Raw genomic sequence first — 18,625 nt, 5'->3', positions numbered from 1 at the left:
GAGTTAGAGGGAGAAGCAGACTCCCCACTGAGCAGAGTCTGATACGGGGCTTGATCCCAGGACCCTGAGATCATGGCCTGAACCAAAAGCAGGCGCCCAACCGACTGGGCCACCCAGGTACCCCTCATTATTTCATTTTTAAAATTTAATTTTTATTTTTAAAATATTTTGTTTATTTATTGGACAGACAGAGATTACAAGTAGTCAGAGAGGCAGTCAGAGAGAGAGGGGGAAGCAGGATCCCCACTGAGCAGACAGCCCAATGCGGGGCTTGATCCCAGGACCCTGGGATCACAACCTTAGCTGAAGGCAGGGACTTTAACAGACTGAGCCACCCAGGTGTCCCTATTTCACTTTTTTTTTTAAGCGCATTAAATAAAGAATATATGTATAATCCAAGAGAGGTTCAATGAATGTTACCTGATCAAAAAGATTGCAGATTTTAAAAATATTAATGTCTCCCTATATTTCTAAATACAACTTGCAATGACCACTAAATCTAGTGACTATTACAATTATATTAATTGTCATCAATGGCATAACATATCTCTACAGAAGCAATTAAATAGGCCCTCCCCTTTGTTCACAGTTTCAGTGGTGTCAACAAATAAAACTCCAATCCGTTACAAGGTCTTCGGATGTCAAATCAAATAAGCAAACACGTCACTCTTATATTTGCCTACTGCAGATCTGTGTCCACTTACTACATTCCTCAAGTAATTATTTCATGGAAGTCTCTTCCCAGCCACTATTTCATTTTTAGAAAATGGATCTGAAAGGTATTCAGGTGATCAAGGGTGCTGGCTTATCCAATTTCAGTTCTAAAATTTTTGTCTGCAAAATTGAGCTCAAGAAATAAAAAGCCACAAATGGCTCTAACGTGGATCCCAAATTGAGGAAATTGAAGAGGAAAATCTCAATCTCAAAATGATCTAAGCTATTGGGAAGTTGAGAGTGGAGGAAGGTGTGTTTGGACACAAGCAAACTTACCCTCAGTTTCTAAAGCTCTGGGAACCACTGCTCACACCAGTCTGAGGGCCTGGCCTCCGGCCCTGGGTGCCCTCTGAATGGAACCAGGGCAGGTGGCAGGTGCCCAGGCCTCCCTCCTGGAAGCCCCCACCCACCCAGCACAAGAACAGACAGGAAAGCCCAAGCATGCCCTCCCCTCAGAGTGGGGCATGCAACTTGCACATGCACATGCCCATGCAGTCCCCCATCTTCCCAAGGCCCACCCCACACTCACATCCACAGCTCCAAGTATGTCAGGAGCTATATCCACCCAAGGCAAGCCTTCTCTATTTTATTTAGGATCTTATTTTTTTAAAGTAATCTCTACACCCAACGGGGGGCTTGAACTCCCAGCGCCAAGATCAAGAGTCGCATGTTCTAAGGACTGAGCCAGCCAGCATCCCCCCACCCCCTTCTGTCTTAACCCATCCTGTAAGCCTGCTGACCAGCAGACACTCAACTCCCAGACATTTGAGACCCCATGCCATCTTGCACTTACTGAAATAATGCTTGTTACCATTCTTACGCCGCATCATTTGAGTGGGTTTCTGGTCCCAAATTAAATTACAAGTTGCTTGAGGGACAGAACTGTGCTTTAATCTCTTTTGAATCCCCCCTCAATGTCCAGAACAGTGCCCAGCACAGAGCAGGAACTCGAGAAATGGTGGTTGGTAGTGATGGTCATGGCTGGAAGTCAGAGGACGGCTGAATCTCCACCTGTGGGTCCATCTTCCGTCACTACTGAGAGAGTCCCAAGGGGCATATGTCACTCCCCTCCCACACCACCTTCAATCCCTGAGTGCACAGCCTTTCCAGGACACTTAGTTTCCAGGCACCACTTGAAAGAAGCCATACTCAGCCCCTCACCATGCCCTCTCTTTTAGCAATGTCTCTCCCCTCCCCCCTCCCCCGCCGCCCCAGTACCTTGTGGGGAAAGTGTCTCTCTCATGGGCACCACCCTTAGATAGTTCTGGTGTAAGTAAGTGAACCTCTGAGTGGTCACCAGGAGACCTCTCTGAAAGGTACGTGGTTTCCTTACTTGTTTTAAGGGTGGAAATGAACAGAATTGTTACCAAGCACTGCTGAAGGCTGGATAAAAGGAGAGGGAGCGTCTGCTGGGACGAGTCCCTAGCTTCCAGCGCTCCTGCCCAGACCAGGCGCTCTCAATACGGAACCCTCATAGTTGTCAGATCGGCGGCAGCATCTGAACCCCAAAACAACAGGGTCCAAATGCACCCGGCCTCAATTCCAGGCAGATCGGGCCTCCTCCCTTTTCCTCATCCAACATACCAGACCCCTGGGTGGAGTGTGGGTGGCAGTTGGTCTTGGGGCCATTCCTGTCCCTCTCTGGAACGGTTTCCTCATCTGTAAAGCGAGCGGGTCGACCTGGAGATCCCGAAGCCCCCTCCAGTTCGAAAACTGACGAATACAGAAGGGTCCAGAAGACCTCTGGTCCCCCACTTCGCGCCCTCTCAAACTCGGCAGCGACGCAGAACCCTCGTGGGGCCAGGGAACGTTAGATTCGAAGACCCTAAGCCGGAGCCAGCCCGAAAGGGCGCCCACGATGCCGCGACCCCTCCTCCGCTCGGGTTTCACAGATCAGCGAGCTAAGCCTGGGGACTCCCGGGTGGAACGGTCTTCGGATCCCGGTCGCTGCCAGCCGCCTCAGCGTACACTCCCCTCTCCAGCCTGCTTCTCCCCACCGGGGCGGCGCGTGAATCCGTTCACTGCCCCGGAGGCAGTGGTCCTCCCGCCGCCCGACCGCTGCAGGTGCAGCGACTGCAAGCCGAATCTCGCCGCCGCAGAACTGTGTACATAGCCGCCATGGCAACGGATCGTTTCCGCAGATTCCGGAAGTACCCAGGTAGTGGCGGAAATGAAGTCCGCGGCCCTGGGTCGAGCTACGATATAGGCCAGGGCCGAATCGGAAAGACCGGAGATGGCCCGGCTAATCTAGAAAGACTGAGGCAGCTGCAGGCGTGAAAGCACAGTAGGGAAAGCGAGGGAACGAAGACTAGGCGTGCACCAGGAAACGGGGCAGTCGGGCTTCCGGCGCGGAGCGCCCTGAGACTACGGCGGCCGGGTAGGCCTTTCTGCTCCAGCCCTGCGCTCCCGGCGGCTGTTCGCGCGCGCCCTCGCTCCGCCCCGTTTAGTATCGAGCCGGCCGGCCAGGCCTGCGCAGTCGCGGCGGCCGGGGAAGATGGTGGAGGACGGCACGGAGGAGCTGGAGGACCTGGTGCACTTCTCCGTGTCCGAGTTGCCTAGTCGCGGCTACGGCGTCATGGAGGAGATCCGGCGGCAAGGAAAGCTGTGCGACGTGACGCTCAAGGTACCGAAGACTGGGCAGCGTGAGGCTGAGGGATAAGGAACCGAGTGGAGAGGAAAGAGGGGCGGAGGGTAGGGGAAGAGAGGAGGTCTAGTGGGCAGAGTGGTAGGGCAGGGAGATTGGAGAGCGACCGAGTAGGGGAGAGAGAGGTGCAGAGTGGGAGAGAGGAATTGGGGCTGAGTGGGGAGACGGACAGGGACAGCCCCTCAGCCCTTAGAAGGATAGGCTGAGAGGTGTGTGGCTGAGGCCCTGGGGGTGGGAGACATTGGGGTACTCGCCTCGCTTTTCTGTCACACAGACGGGAGAAAATGAACTTGCAAGCCCTCTGGAGAGGAGGGGGCGGTGGCCGCCTCTACATTCTGATGGGCACCTTCTCTTGTCACCGTAGACATTTCTTGATGGTCCTCGAAGTTAGCTGTGCCGTTGTAAGGCGCAGCCTTCTCCTTAGCAGTCATTGCTTGTCCTTGATCGTTAGATTACTACTTTTTCTCTTAAGAGCTTTTAAAATCGGATCTGGACACCTTTTGAAGTGGGCATCTACTCTGCTTCCCACTGAAAGGTGCACCGTCTCTACTACCTCCACAAAGGTCTCGGAGGATGGACTGGGTCCGCGTGGGGGAGAGGGATCCCTTAACCACCTGTTCCCTACTGGCATCCTGGACCCAAGAGCCAGACTTCCTCCCTTGCTTTGCATCCATTCCTGCTGGAGAGGCACCCACCACTGCTCCTTGGCCTAACCCTGTGAGCCCTCTGGAGCCCTCCACGTGGGAAGGTGCTGCTGTGAACTGTGCTCCCTGTTGGGCTTTGGCTGAAAGGCTCTCAGCATCTCTGCGGGATCCCATGAAATATACATACACACATGCAGAGATCTTCTCACCCTGCTTATTTTCTACAGAATTAAGGAAACTTTTCTTCTTCCCATAGTTGAGTCAGACCTCTGGAGACAGGAGAGTAGAATGGTTAAGAGTGTGGAGATAGAAGGATTTGGATTAAAATCCTAGTGGTAACCTTGGGCAAGTTTCTTAATCTCTCTAAGCTTCAGTTTTCCAAATGTAAAAACCAGGATGATTCCTAATTCTCAGTATTAGTGTGAGGATTCAGTGAGAAAATGTGTAGTATTCTTTGCATGATGCCTCGCTTAAGGAGGTTGGTTTTCCAGGAGCGGGGGTGAAGTGGCCTCAAGAGGGAAAAGGATCTTTGGTGGAGAGCCAAGGGGTTTGAGAAAAATGAACTGGACTAAAGGAGGCTGAGGAAGTAAATATAAACGGGAGATTTTTGTCCATGGTGATTACATGGTAGAAGATGTCAAGGCTACTAGAGGTTTGGAAGCAGAAGAATGATCTGGTCATGGCAGTAATGCTTGGGGTGAGTAGAGACTGGTGAAAAGCAGTAATGGGGAGAATTTTGGGGTTAAGAGTTAGGCTGTAAGGAAGAGGCAGGGAAAGTTTGTGAGACAAAGAGAAGCAAAAGGGTATGATAGAGGGGAATGGTTACAGATATTGCTACATAAATTGAAGCACTGCCTTTTGCCTCTGCATTTCATGCAAATACAGAATATAACAACCTTAAGCATAACAATGCTTGAATGATTTTTTTCTATTACAATGCTTTTTGTTCATTCAAAGGAAAAAGAAAATTAATAGAGGTAGTTCCAACCGAGATTGTTGGTGTCTCTCTCTCTCTTTCTCTCAGGATAGAGTCTTTCCTGAAACTTCTAATGTTTCCAGACTGTCTTCCGAATAAATAGGTACTGAAAAGTCAGTTGGACCTCTTCGCTGTGGGATGGAATTTATTGACTAGTGGGCCTCCTTGCAGGGCAGTGCTTCTCAATTTTACCAAGTATTAGAATCACCTGGTGGCCTGTTCGCACACTGGCTGTTGGACCGCATCCAAGAATTTTTTATTCAGTACATCTGGCATGGGCCTGAGAATTTACATTTCTGACAAATTCCCCAGTGATGCTACTCCTGCCCTGGGGCCACATCCTTAGAGCCAAAACTGTAGGGTGAAGGGCCTCCCCTTTTCCATGCAGTATGTTCAGAGCCCATGGACGTTCATTCAGGCTTCTGCCTAAGTGGAATAAGTTGGCTGTTCCCATTCTAGGAACCTTATGATGGGAGGGGACTGGGGGTTTTGCTTCTGTATGCAGACTTTCACTTAATCCCTGAATGGTGCCACTTCTTTGTCTTTAGTGGTTGGTTCCCTGGTTGCCCAAGTCTGGAGTCTCTGGTTCATCCTGTCCAGATGATAAACCTCCAGTCTTCTGCCGGGGTGGTGACCACTCCTGCCTGATTTCAGCCTCCCTTATGCTCACACCTACAGAGGAAACCTGAGTCTCCAGCAGTCGAGGTTTGGAAGGGACTCCGAAGTGACTTGCCATGTGCAGTGCTCATTGTTCTGCAGAGAAGTCAGTCACTAGGGCGCCTGGGTGGCTCAGTGGGTTAAGCTGCTGCCTTCGGCTCGGGTCATGATCTCAGGGTCCTGGGATCGAGTCCCGCATCGGGCTCTCTGTTCAGCAGGGAGCCTGCTTCCCTTTCTCTCTCTCTGCCTGCCTCTCCGTCTACTTGTGATTTCTCTCTGTCAAATAAATAAATAAAATCTTTAAAAAAAAAAAAAAAAAAGAAGTCAGTCACTACTCACCTTCCAAAGTTTGGTGATATATTTGATCTGCTCTCTTCCAGCTGCTTTTTCCTTGGGAGCTTTGCTGTTCCTAAATTGTCAGTCGGAGAAGTGGTATAGCACAGACTCAAGCCAGACTGCCTGGGTTAGAATCCTGGCTCTGCCACCTATTAGCTGTGGAAACTTAGGCAAGTTCCTTAAACACTAGGGACTCAGTTCCTTCATCTGTAAAATGGGCGTCATCACCTACCTAATAAGAGTGTTAGGGATTCCATTAGATAATGGACTTAAAACAATCATGTAGTAAATGCTCAGTCGCAGCAGATATTTATGAATAATGACATAATTATGAATAATAATGGTGGGGTTTCTAGAGAGAGAGGAAATAAATGGGCATGTTCAACCTGCCATTTTGAATTTGTTTAGCTTCTGATGAATTCTGGGTGATTTTATCTAAACATAACATTCATTGTCTTAAGAGTATGCAGACCGTTGCACTGCTCTAGTAGCCTGCATTATACAGATGAGGACCCAAGCCCAAAGGAAGGGACTTGTTCAAAATCACAGCTTGAGATAGGCAGAGCTAGGACTAGAGACTGGACTCATGGTCTCTGTTCTCCTGGCCAAATGTCCTTCTTTGCTCTCCTGTTGCATCTTCTATCACTTGCAGTGATGGAACTGAATTCCAGCTGCTACCTGAATTAATTTACCCCAGGTCAGTTGTACTCACTGTTAACAACAGGTCATCTTTTCTATCTTGTTGAGCTTTAGGGAGTGTCTGAAAGTTAGCGTTAGCTGGTATCATGTATTCTCAAAATTCACTGCCAACTCTCAGACCTTACTTAATTTTGTTTTTGGAAATATTTGAATTTGAATTCCTTGGGCACCTGTTGGATAATTAAGAAGAGGCAGAACAGAGAGGGTAATAATACTAGATTTTAAAAATCATATTCTATGTCTATGTTGACATGTTTGTTAAAAAACTGAAAACGGGGCACCTGGGTGGCTCAGTTGGTTAAGCAACTGCCTTCAGCTCAGGTCATGATCCCGGAGTCCCGGAATCAGAGTCCTGAATCAGGCTCCCAGCTCCACAGGGACTCTACTTCTCTCTCTGACCTTCCCCCATCTCATGCTATCTCTCACTGTCCCTCTTTCAAATAAATAAAGAAAAATCTTTAAAAAAAAGAAGTGGCGGGGGGGGGGTGGGAGGTAGGGGTACCAGGTGGTGGGTATTATAGAGGGCACGGCTTGCATGGAGCACTGGGTGTGGTGAAAAAATAATGAATAATGTTTTTTTGAAAATAAATAAATTGGAAAAAAAAAAAAAAAACACCTGAAAATGATGAGCCCTCTCCCCAGAAAGATGCACATACTTAACATACATGCAAAATTTTGTGTTCAAACTTAAGAGCAATTCCCCTGAGGCCCGTTTCTGGCTCATGGGTTATGAATCCAGCTGAGTATCTTTTTCCTATTGGAAAAAGCCCATGGTCCGTCTACATGACAAATAATTTTCTCTTAAAGGTTAGGAGGGTAGCAGTGCAAGACTTCTGGGCAACCTATAACATCGGGCTTTGTCTGGGCAGAGAGGTTTGCTTCCACCTCGGTCCCCATCCCCTCTTCCCATCAGCCTGTATCCTTTCCTTTCTTCTGGGTTGCCAGTTGCCCAATGCTCAGGCCTCATCTGTCAGGTTCACTGGGGTCCTGCGAGTTAGGCAGACTCCCCAGATTCAGTGAATGTTCACAATTTGTTATTCATTAATAAGATCTAGACCCACCACTTGAACATTTTTCTGTTCTCCCCTCACCTCACATTCTCCTTTTTCTTTATTTGTGAGAGCAGAAGGGGGTCACCAAACCTGCATATTATTCACTGACCCATAAGCTTAGGAGAGAAGCTTCCTTCTCTCTCATTGCTCGATCACTCTCTCTCTCTCTCTGTTCTGCAGCCACTAATGAACTTCACCAATAAGCTGGCATTGGTCTTCTAGCATTTCCCCAAGGCCCCCACTAAGGTTTTGAACCCAGATCTGATAATTTGTCCTCCAGAAAGAAATGCCTTTTCCATGGGTAAAAGGCATAGTATTAGAATATTTTCCTTTGACCCACTAAATCCAGGTACACAATTCTCATTGAGACCGGCTTCAAGAGCCACACATTTGAGTCTGGAATCTTGCCTCATTTCCTCTCACACTGATTTGGTGATGAAAGAGTGTGGAAAAGGCTATCAGGAAGTGAAGTAAGGACTTGTTGATACATGCCATTTTGATGTTCGGTGTGGTATAGTGAGTTACACAAGTTTAATTATAGAGCTGGGAGAATCCTACGAAAAGAAGCCATAGAGGTCCTCTATCAAAGCCATTCATTTTAGAGATTAAAAACCCCTGAGGCTTAGAGATATTAAGGGATTGCCCAAGGGACAAAGCTTTATTATCTGGGATCCAGCCTAGCTGTTGGTAGAAGGAATGCTTTTGCATCCTCTTCCCATTACTCACCTGCCCTGCTGACATTAGGAAGCAGAGCAGAGAACACACACCATCTGCAGGGTCATTTTCAAGCACGGAGGACAGTGATGTCTATGTCCCGATGCACCACCGTTACTTGTTTCAGGAGAGAGGAAAGATGCAGGCTTTATCAGCTAGTCCTTTGCACATTTGAATTCTGGACTCTCTTGATTTTGAAATGGCACCACATTGGAAAGCTTATGCTTCTGAGTATTGTTCATTTCTGGTGTTTTCTACTGACTTTCCCCAAGCATTTGTGTTCATTTCCAGCCTTGCCTTTTTTTAGTGAACAAACAACCGAGCAGAAGGATATGCTCCTTGAGAGCAGAGGTGCACTTAGGTATGAATGTATGTTTATCGAAAAGTCGGTTTTGCTTTCTTCCCCAAGTTATGTTGTAGTTCATGCTGTTACATTTGGACGCCAGTCAGAGGAGGAGAGAGCTTGCCGCTGCCTGATGTGTGGGTAGGGAAAGGGAGCTGGAGGCATCCTGGAAAATCAGTTACCACTGAAGCAGCATTCAGGGAGTTCACTCTGAGGCTTCTGCGTAAATTTAAGAAGCCTGTGTTTGGGGATGCTTCTCACAGCGGGTGGTTCCTTTACAGTTTTGTACAGGAGACTCCATTGTTTGCCTCATGGCCACACCTGGTTCAGCTTAGTGGCAGGTTGATGGCAGATGAGATCACGTTTTTCTAAAGGTGTGTTCTTAGCCCCTTCTAAATTTCAAGCCTGGCGTCTCCCATCCTACTTTGGATTTGTGGAGTGTTGGCATTGCTGTTGCCTCTTTGTTACAGAGCCAGCCGGTTTCCCCAGTTTAGGAAGGCCTCTTCCACACGAACAGCTGACCCCTTCGGCACTTGTTTCCAGCTGGGGAGAAGAGAGTGAACCAAGATGTGTGAACCAGGAGTTGGCAAGCATTTTCTGTAAAGAGCCAGATAGTAAATATTTTAGGATTTGTGGGTCATACAGATTCAGTTGCAACTGCTCAACTCTGATGTCGGCACCCAAGCAGCCATACAGAACACATACATGAATGGGTTTGGCTCTGTCCCATTAAAACTTGATCTACGAAAACAGGTATAGGCCAAACCCGTTGGCTGTGGCTGGTGGACTCCTGTTGTATAGAAATATGGCCTCTGTCAAGTTTAAGGCCTTGGAAGTAGGTTACACTTGCCTTATGGCCCTGGTATACACTTCTGTCGTTCCCATACAGCATCTAGCAGTCGGAAGCATCTCTTATTAAAGAGTGCAGATGAACCAGAAGTGAAGATCTCTTTCCAGCTCACTGCTGGTGATCATGGGACTGTCCTGGTTGGTGACTGTGAATAACTGACATAGGAGAAATTACTGGTAAATTTTGCATCTCATCTTTGAAAGTCTTGTAGCTCTGCTAGAGCTTGAAGCAGACTGTTTCCGAAGCATTAACTAAAGACACCGTGCTCCCTTTCTGTCTCAGTTGAAGCTGAGGATGCTTAGCTGCTTGCAGAATGGCAGGCCAGAGGAGACCGTGTTGGCTCCTGTGTTCCAGTGGACCTGACCGGCTGTGTTCAGGGCCGTGAAGGTAAGGGCCAGAGTTGGGGCTTCTGGCAGGCAAAGTAGATAGTTCACCAGTGGTCCAGTACATCTGGGCAGAGTGTGCTGCATATCTGATCAGAACACAAAAATGCTTTTCAAAAAAACAAGCTCAAGAATAGATATTTGTATATATTCGTAGCAGAATTGCTCACAATAGCCAAAAGATGGAAGTAACACAAGGTGTACCAACAGTTAACTGGATAAACAAAATGTACTCCTTTTTGTTGAAAGGCATACAGTGGAATATTATGCAGCCTTAAAAATGAAATAAATTCGGGGTGCCCAGCTGGCTTAGTCAGTAGAGGGGCACTGGCCTTGATCTCAGAATTGTGAGTACAAACCACATATTGGGTGTGGAGCCTACTTGATTTAAAAAAAAGAAAGAAAGAAAGAAAGAAATTCTGACACCTGCTCCAACGTGGGTGAACCTTGAAGACTTTATGCTGAATGAAATAAGTCTATCATAAAGGGACAGACACTCTTATGATTCCACTTAAAGGAAGTAACCAGAGTGCACAAAGAGAGTAGAATGGCGGTTACTCAGAGACTGGGAGGTGGAGGGAATGGAGAGTTAGTGTTTAATGGGGACAGGGTTTTAGTTTAGGAAGATGAAAAAGTTCTGGAGACAGGTGGTCGGGATGGTCACACAACAAGGTGAATGTACTTAATATCGCCGAACTGTACGCTGAAAAAATGGGTAAAATGGTAAGTTTTGTTATGTGTATGTTACCACAATTTTTTAAAAAGCTGATGAGCTCAAGATGGGCAAGTGGGATTGCTTATAGTGCTGTGATTGCAGAGACCCTGAAAGCAGAAGCTGACTCTCCGTTCAAACCCGCTGATGAGAAACCTGGGACACTAAGGAATAACCTTCCCTGTTCTTTCACTTTCATAGCGTGCTGCCTCAGCTCTCGGGAGCCAGATTTTATCAGCTCAGCCCTGTAGCTGCTTTTCCAATAGTCACTTAAAAGGAATCGATTTCTAGGAGAGACATATTTAAATGACGTACGCGTGTTGTAAGCTTATTTTTTCTGTGCCAATTAGTAAAGTCTAAGTGTCCCATAACCTTGACAGAGCTGTCCTGAGGACCAGTTGAAACATACTATGCTGACCTGTCTTCCAAGTAAAGGTTTGTTGGCATAGTCTCTAAATTACAAATGGCTTATACATCTATGTTTGTCTTGCTTATTTTGCTCCTAAATACTAGACCTACATTTCATTTGTCCTGTTGATCCTTATGCTAATTAATGTCTCAAATGAAGGCTCTTTCCTTCCTAAACCATCGCCGCTTTTGTTAATTTTGTGCCTGGATGACATACGGTGCATATAGGCAGGATTGAAACTCTGGAATCAGCTTTAGCTCATCCTGTCTCTTTCCTGTGTATTTTGTGTCATTTATCACAACGACAATGACATAATTCTTTTCCGGAGTTCGTGAAGAGAGCACAGGATTTCACCTGGACTTTTCCTAGGAGACATGGTGCTAATGGCCAGAGCTAGAGAGACCAGTTGTGGCTTGTTCTTGAAGTCACTTCTGTTTGCACCACAGAGAGAATCAGAGGTGAGAGATTTGTCAGGCGAGCAGGAAGTAGACCTGGGCTGCTCAGCTCTTGGTGGTTTAAAAGATGCTCCTACTCATGTTGGGGATAGCTTGTCTTCTTTCCCCTGTCCGAAGGCTATCCCTTTAAGTGAGCATGGCTTCTGGAGAGAGCCGCTGGGCTGTGGGAGTGCCAGAGCAGCAGGTGCGGGCTGGTTTTCGGAAGCATTAAAGGAAAGGCTGCTGATTTAACTGCAGCTCTGATTATTCTAAGCTGCTCACAGAAATCGGTCACTGCGTCACTGCATCCGGGAGACAGACGTAAGAGAGAGAAGTTTAAGCCTGTCCTGTTGGAGCTGACCGCCGCTCTTGGTTGACTTTTCTAGGACACCCGGTCCTGTTCTTGATATTCAGGATCCTCCCAACCCGGCCCCTCTTTCTTCTCCCCTAGTTGCCCACAGACTCCTCCAGCTGGCTGTGTCTTCATGTCCCGTGGTCTCCAACTCCTGAGCCGTGGCTCTAGCGTTCTCTGGCTTGAAGGTCGCTCACCTCTACCAGCAATCTTACCTGTGCTCCAAAACTGCTTTCATTTCCATTTTTTTCCTCAGGGGTAAAGAAATGGCCAGACACTCCTTCCTCTCTTCGGCTGAGGCACTTTGCATTGTGTCTGTTCAGCATTGTCTTGTGGTCACAGGCCACACGCCTGTCTGCTTCTAGGAAGCACAGACCTGAGCCATCTTCTTTCTTTCGTGCTACCCTGTTACAGTGGGGTGTGGTGTGAAATCCCATCTCTCGAGGAATCTTCTCTTATCCCTCCCAGTGCCCTCAAGCCTTCCCTCTTCCTGTGGACCTTGACCCTTCGTTCCTTAGAGTATTGTTCCTTGAGTATCATCCTTACTCATTACTTACAGCCCAATTGGAATGCAGGCTCTCCGGCCCGCATCAGACCTATCGAACCACAATCTGGTGACTCTTGAACCCTCTGCACTTGAAGATTTGAGAAGCATTACCTTCACGCTTTGCACCTACTCCCCTTACCTTCCTGAACAGTGTGGAAGTGCTCGCTTATTCACTCTTGCTGTCCAGATGTCAATCTCCTGCGGCCTGTGAAGCGTCCATTATCCAGCACAGTTCTTGGCGTGTTTTAGGTGCTCAAAAGTGTTTGCTGTGTTGCCCAAAAGGGCCCCTGGTATTATGTTTGAGATGCTCCCTCAGTCAGCCTGTTAATGAAGTGCATAACTGCTCAAAGCTTTGCTAGGTGCATGAGGCACCCTGCTGTGGAGTGGGCATCGGTCCCTATCTTTGGCATTTCCAGATCGATCGGTGGGGGAGATGGATGCCTATAATTAAATATGAGAGGCAGGGTCTGATCCATCCTGTAACCATACAGCTATTCCCAGAGGCCTAAGGGAACACCAAAGGAATGGAAGTTATTTCCAGTTCATAGGATTTGTGATGGTTGCACCGAGAGGATGGTGTCTGATTGGTGCCCGGAAGGATGAATAGGACTTTGACAAACAGACACTGTTGAGGAGGCATTCCTGGCTGGGGTAAGCCTGTTCTCGGGCCCAGGCTTGAAAGTACACAGACAGGATGTTTCTTGAACAAGTAAGAGATTGAGATGGAAAGTGTGATTGGGGAGGTGGGTGAGTGTAGACTGAACTTGAATTCTCGTGATGTGGAGTCTAGACTGGTAAGGAATATCTGTAAATCACATGCTGCTGGTATAGCTCATACGTTTGGTTTCTGTGGACTCTCCCTGTCTCCCTCTCCCCTTGCATTCTACCTTGCTGGACATGGGCAGGAGGCAGGGGGTGCATTTGGGAAGGATAGGAAGGTCTGAATGTTTTAGCCAGCTCTTGACTGGCTCAGTATGAGACCATGGCCCACGTCTTTTTTTAGTCCTAGCTGGTCAGCCACTTCCTCTCTCACCCCCTTCCGGAGTCACTTACCCAGCAGGGCCCCCTAAAAGCAGAGAGATCTAAAGCTCCATCAATAGAGGGTTTCACACAGTGTGCTTTAAAATGCCATCAAAACTCCAGACTGAACCCAGTATGTTTTATTGTACTTGCTGTCTGGTTCTCAGCCCCATGGGTTTGTGAGATTAATCATTTATGCTTTTGGTGGAATGGACTAGCTTCCCTCTGCCCATGTTGTGGACTGTGGACAGGCCATCCAGCATTCAAGATGAAAGGATGCTCCACTTTCCTTATATGCCAGCTTGTTGGAAATGCACCTGAACAAGGCTACCATGGTGTGGCTTGTTTATTTCTTCTGCTGTTGGAAATACACTGTCAGCCTGAATGCCAGGTCCTCCTCAAGTCGTCCCTAAGCCTTACCATCTTTTTCTTGAGCCTCTTCAGCTAACCGAATTTCCAGATAAGGTTAGATAGTCACCCTCTTGATGTGTCAGTATCTTCTTCCCACCAGCTCAATCAGTCCCGAGCCAGAAGATTGAGGTTAAAAAGAAGAGATGAAACTCATCAGAAGTTTTATTATATATTTGTATCTCCGATGAAAGACTGAGAGCTGTCCCTTAGATGAAATGTGTTCTAGGATTCATTAAGTACCCATGCAATGAAGCACTGTGTTAAGTACTTAATTTCTGTGGGGAAAACACACATTCTGGAGGGGGAGACCTTCTTTAGGGACAACATAATTTATGCTGTAATGTATGCTGGAGGCTTGTACCAGTCTCTACAGGATGGAGAGCAGACTGCCTGGGAGTCTGGGAGGTCCCTCAGAAGAGGGAGCATTTGAGCTGGATACTCATGAATGAGCAGAGAAGTAAGGGATAAGGATCCAAGTAGAGGAAATAGGGTGATGTAGGGGAATTGCCTACAACTGAGAAGAAAGACATGGTGGCAGATGATGCTGGTTGGGGTAGATGGAAGCCACTTTAGGATTTGACTCTGACTTGTAAGCAGTGGGGAGCCCAACAAAATGGGAACTGACATGACAGACTCAATTATATTTTGGGTTGATTCATTCAGAAATTTGACTCATTCAACAAATACTATGTGTTCATTGCTAGACTATCGCAGGAAACACACAAAGATTGCTCCATTGGTGGAACTCGTGTGTTAATAAGATAATTAAGTTACCTTGGTCCGCCACCATTGACACTTGTCAAGGTTACATGTGACCTCCACATCCAGAAGACCTCCACAATATAGAACTATTCTGTACCCATGAAGATTTTCCTTGTGCTGCCCCTTTATAGTCACACCCATCCCCCTCCCACCCTCCATCCCTTGTCTCTGGCAGCCACTAATTTGTTCTCCATCTCTCACTTCAAGAATGCTATATAAATGGAATTATAAAGTATGTGACCTTTCGAGATTGGCTTTCTGTACTCAGCAGAATGCCTTTGAGAGCATTCTCAGAGTTGTTAAATGTATTGATAGTCTTTTCCTTAATGTCTCCAACTAGTATGCTGGGATATGGATATACCACATTTTGTTTAATCGTTTAAGACATTTAGGTTTCTTCCAGTCTGAGGCTACAAATAAGACTGCTATGAATATTCATTTATTTGATTTTGCATGAAGATAGGTTTTCATTTTCTCTGGGATAGATGCCCAAGAGCACAATTGCTGGGTCATCCAGTGAATTGATTTTTAGTTGTTTTTGTTTTTAAGATTTTATTTATTTATTTGAGAGAGAAAGCACGAGTGGGAGGGGCAGAGGGAGAGGAGGAGAGAGAGAATCTTAAGCAGACTCCATGCTGAGTGTAGAGCCCAACACAGGTCTCAATCCCACAACCATGGGATCCTGACTGAGCCGAAACCAAGAGTCAGAGACTTAACCGGCTGTGCCACCTAGGCACCCCTGATTTTTAGTTTTAGCAGACATTGCCAAACTGGTTTCCAGAACGGCTGTACCATTTTACATTCTTACCAGCATGTATGAATACAATGGTCAATTTTATGGATCGAGTTGACTAGGCACTGGTTCCCAGTTGTTTGGTCAAACACCAGTCTAGATGTTGCTTGTGAAGGTATTTTTAAGATATAGTTAACATTTAAATTAGTATATTGAGGTTACCTTTCATAGGGCACCTGGGTGGCTCAGTCGGTTAAGCCTCTGCCTTCGGCTTGGGTCATGATCTCAGAGCCCTGGGATCGAGCCCCACATCCGGCTCTCTGCTCAGCAGGGAGCCTGCTTCCTCCTCTCTCTCTCTGCCTGCCTCTCTACCTACTTGAGATCTCTGTCTGTCAAATAAATAAATAAATCTTTAGATTACCTTCCATAATGTGGTGAGCCTCATATAATTTTTGAAGGCCTCACTCCCCAAAATTGAGGTGCCCTGAAGAAGAAACAATTCTTTGAGATTATAACAGGGACACCCTGTCTAATTTTCCCACTTGGGGGGCCTGCCCTGCAGATTTCAGACTCTAGAATACAACATCAAATCTTATCTGAATCTCCATCTGTCAACCCACCCTATAGATTTCAGACTTGCCAGCCCCCATAATTGTGTGAGCCTAATCCTTAAAACTAGCCTCCCTGTCCCTCCTTCCCTCCTTTCTCTCGCTCCCTCTCCATATGTGTACACACATACCACTTCTGTTTCTCGGGAGAACCCTGTCTAATACAATGTTCTACATCCTTACCAGCAACTGCTGTCGCTACTGTTTTTTCTGTTTTAGCCATTTTGGCTACAACAGATTTGGCTACAAACAGCCATTTTCTGTTTGTAGCCAAATCTGTAGTGATATCTAATTAGGATTTTAAGTTGCATTTCCCTAATGGGTAGTGTTGTTGAACATTGCATGTGTTTGTTATTTGCCATCTGGATATCCTTTCTAATGAAATGTCTTTTCCTGTCTTTTGCCCATTTTCTCATTGGATTGTTTTTCTTTGTTTACTATTGAATTTTCAGAGTTCTTTATATATTATGGATAGAAGTCCTTTGCCAGATGTACTCATATTTGGCAAATATGTCAAAAATATACTATTAACTAGTATCAAGTCCTGTTATTAAATAGTATTGTTTGCAAGTAATAGCACAAATTTATAAGTATAATTTGCAAATAATGATACTTTTGTTTTTATTTCTTTTTTTTTTTTAAGATTTATTTATTTATTTATCTGACAGAGATCACAAGTAGGCAGAGAGGCAGGAAGAGAGAGAGGGAAGCAGGCTCCCTGCTGAACAGAGAGCCTGATACAGGGCTTGATCCCAGGGCCCTGGGATCATGACCTGAGCTGAAGGCAGAAGCTTTAACCCACTGAACCACCCAGGTGCCCCATTTTTGTTTTTATTTCATCACACACCTCTCAGAGTGTGTATTGGGAGGATTTCTACAGTAGCCTGGTCTACCATTGTGATGAATCTGGGAATCTGCCGCCCATTCAGTTCTGGGGAAGCCTGTTCCTGCCATTCAGAAAGTATACTCTTTGCTGATCCCCTGTCCTTAGATTCTTGCAGAGAAAGGACAGGATCCAAGATCTGAGCTCTTGAGATCCTGCTGAGTGTCTTTTTAATTTAAAAGACCTTTTCATTTCTCTTCTATCATTTAATCTTGGGAAAAAAATCTTTTTTCTTTTGAAAAAAGATTTTCTTAAGGTCAATATAATTCTCCCCATTTCACAGCAGACAAAGTTGAAACCCAAAGAAACCAGGCTTATATTTAATTTGAAAATAAAATTTAATTATTTATTTTGCAAGTTTGCAAATATTTCTCCCAGTTTGTGAATTGTCTTTTAATTCTCCTAACAGGATCTTTCACTGAGCAATGTTTTTTAAGTTGTGATTTAGTCTAATTGATCAAATCTTTCTTTATGGGCTGTAGTTTTGGTCTCATATCAGAACTCTTTACCATGCCCTGGGTCTTAAAGATTTCCTCCAGTGTTTTCTTTTAAGTTCTATATTTTTTTCCCCAAGATTTATTTATTATGAGAGAGAGAAAGAGCATGCATGGGCATGTGCGTGGGTGGAAGAGGGGCAAAGGGAGAGAATCCTCCCGCAGATTCCACACTGAGCGCCCAGAGCCTGAGGCAGGCCCCAGTTCCACAACCTTGAGATCGTGACTTGAGCCAAAATCAACCTACTGAACCACCCAGGTGCCCCTAAAAACTCTATATTTTTAAGTTTTACATTTAAAAATCTGTGATCCATATCGAGTTAATTTTTTTTAAAGATTTTATTTATTTATTTGACAGAGAGATCACAAGTAGGCAGAGAGGCAGATGGGGGGGGGGGAAGCAGGCTCCCCGCTGAGCAGAGAGCCTGACTCGGGACTCAATCCCAGGACCCTGGGATCATGACCCGAGCCGAAGGCAGAGGCTTTAACCCACTGAGCCACCCAGGCGCCCCATCGAGTTAATTTTTATATAAATGGGTGTAAGTTGAAGTCTTTCTTTTGCCTGTGGATATGCAGTCGCTCCAGTCCTATTTACTCAAAAGACTTCCCTTTCTTCCATTTGAGGTACAGATGCTTTTGTACCTTTGTCAAAAATCAGTTGGCCATACTCGTGTGGAGCTACTTCTAGATTCTCGGTTCTGTTCTTCTGGTCAAGGTCTGTATCCCTGCACCAGTACCACGCAGTTTTGCATATTCTGGCTGTAGTAAATCTTGAAATGGGGAGACTGATTACTCTCACTTTATTCTTCCATTACACTATTTAAATAATAATAATAATATGTTAATATATAGCAATATAATGTATATAATTTTATACATAATATATATGTATAATATTATTATTACTATTTTACCTTTTAAACCAATTTTAAATGTATAATTCATTTGTCATAATGATGGCAGCAAGTTGGGTCCAGGGACCCAGAGGATGGATGGAAATCCAATACAAGCCAGCAGGAGGTAAAAGCGGAATTTATTGCAGGTATAGAGCAAGTGCAGGTACAGACAGAGTGTCTGGGAGACTCGTCTTTATATGGGGTCTGGGAGTTTTTATTGAAGAAGGTGGTCTGGTGTATGTGTCCCAGGCATGTGCTCTCAGGCATCTAGGAACTGATTGGAACAAGGATGAGGGCTTAGATGCTGTTCCTTGGAGCCATAGGGCCTGGGCGTCTAGATGTCCAGGTCTGA

The 18,625-nt window shown here is 46.0% G+C and overlaps 2 protein-coding genes across 10 annotated transcripts in view; one reads left to right on the top strand and one right to left on the bottom strand.

Annotated features, from left to right (window-relative positions):
• Positions 1-3,124, bottom strand: part of KIF9 (kinesin family member 9) — a 49,597-nt gene extending 46,473 nt beyond the window's left edge. For 2 of the 7 annotated variants that reach the window (XM_044253698.1, XM_044253702.1), the window contains exons 1-2: positions 2,299-3,124; positions 1,508-1,749 (exon numbers count right to left, since the gene is read on the bottom strand). In XM_044253698.1, the coding sequence (XP_044109633.1) occupies positions 1,508-1,544 (37 nt within the window). In that variant the 5' untranslated portion in view covers positions 1,545-1,749; positions 2,299-3,124. Of the gene's footprint in view, positions 1-1,507; positions 1,885-2,298 lie in introns of those variants that run through there. The other 5 variants (XM_044253703.1, XM_044253705.1, XM_044253701.1 and 2 more) reach the window with 4 other exon arrangements.
• Positions 3,125-3,199: 75 nt separating this feature from the next.
• KLHL18 (kelch like family member 18) overlaps positions 3,200-18,625 on the top strand; it is a 54,569-nt gene continuing 39,143 nt past the window's right edge. For 2 of the 3 annotated variants that reach the window (XM_044253696.1, XM_044253695.1), the window contains exon 1: positions 3,200-3,337. In XM_044253696.1, coding sequence (XP_044109631.1) covers positions 3,209-3,337 — 129 coding nt within the window. In that variant the 5' untranslated portion in view covers positions 3,200-3,208. Of the gene's footprint in view, positions 3,338-9,703; positions 9,806-9,911; positions 10,017-18,625 lie in introns of those variants that run through there. The other variant, XM_044253697.1, reaches the window with a different exon arrangement.

The sequence above is a fragment of the Neovison vison genome, chromosome 6, assembly GCF_020171115.1.
Source record: "Neovison vison isolate M4711 chromosome 6, ASM_NN_V1, whole genome shotgun sequence".
Classification (NCBI taxonomy): domain Eukaryota; kingdom Metazoa; phylum Chordata; class Mammalia; order Carnivora; family Mustelidae; genus Neogale; species Neogale vison.
This window is presented reverse-complemented; position numbering and strand designations above follow the sequence as displayed.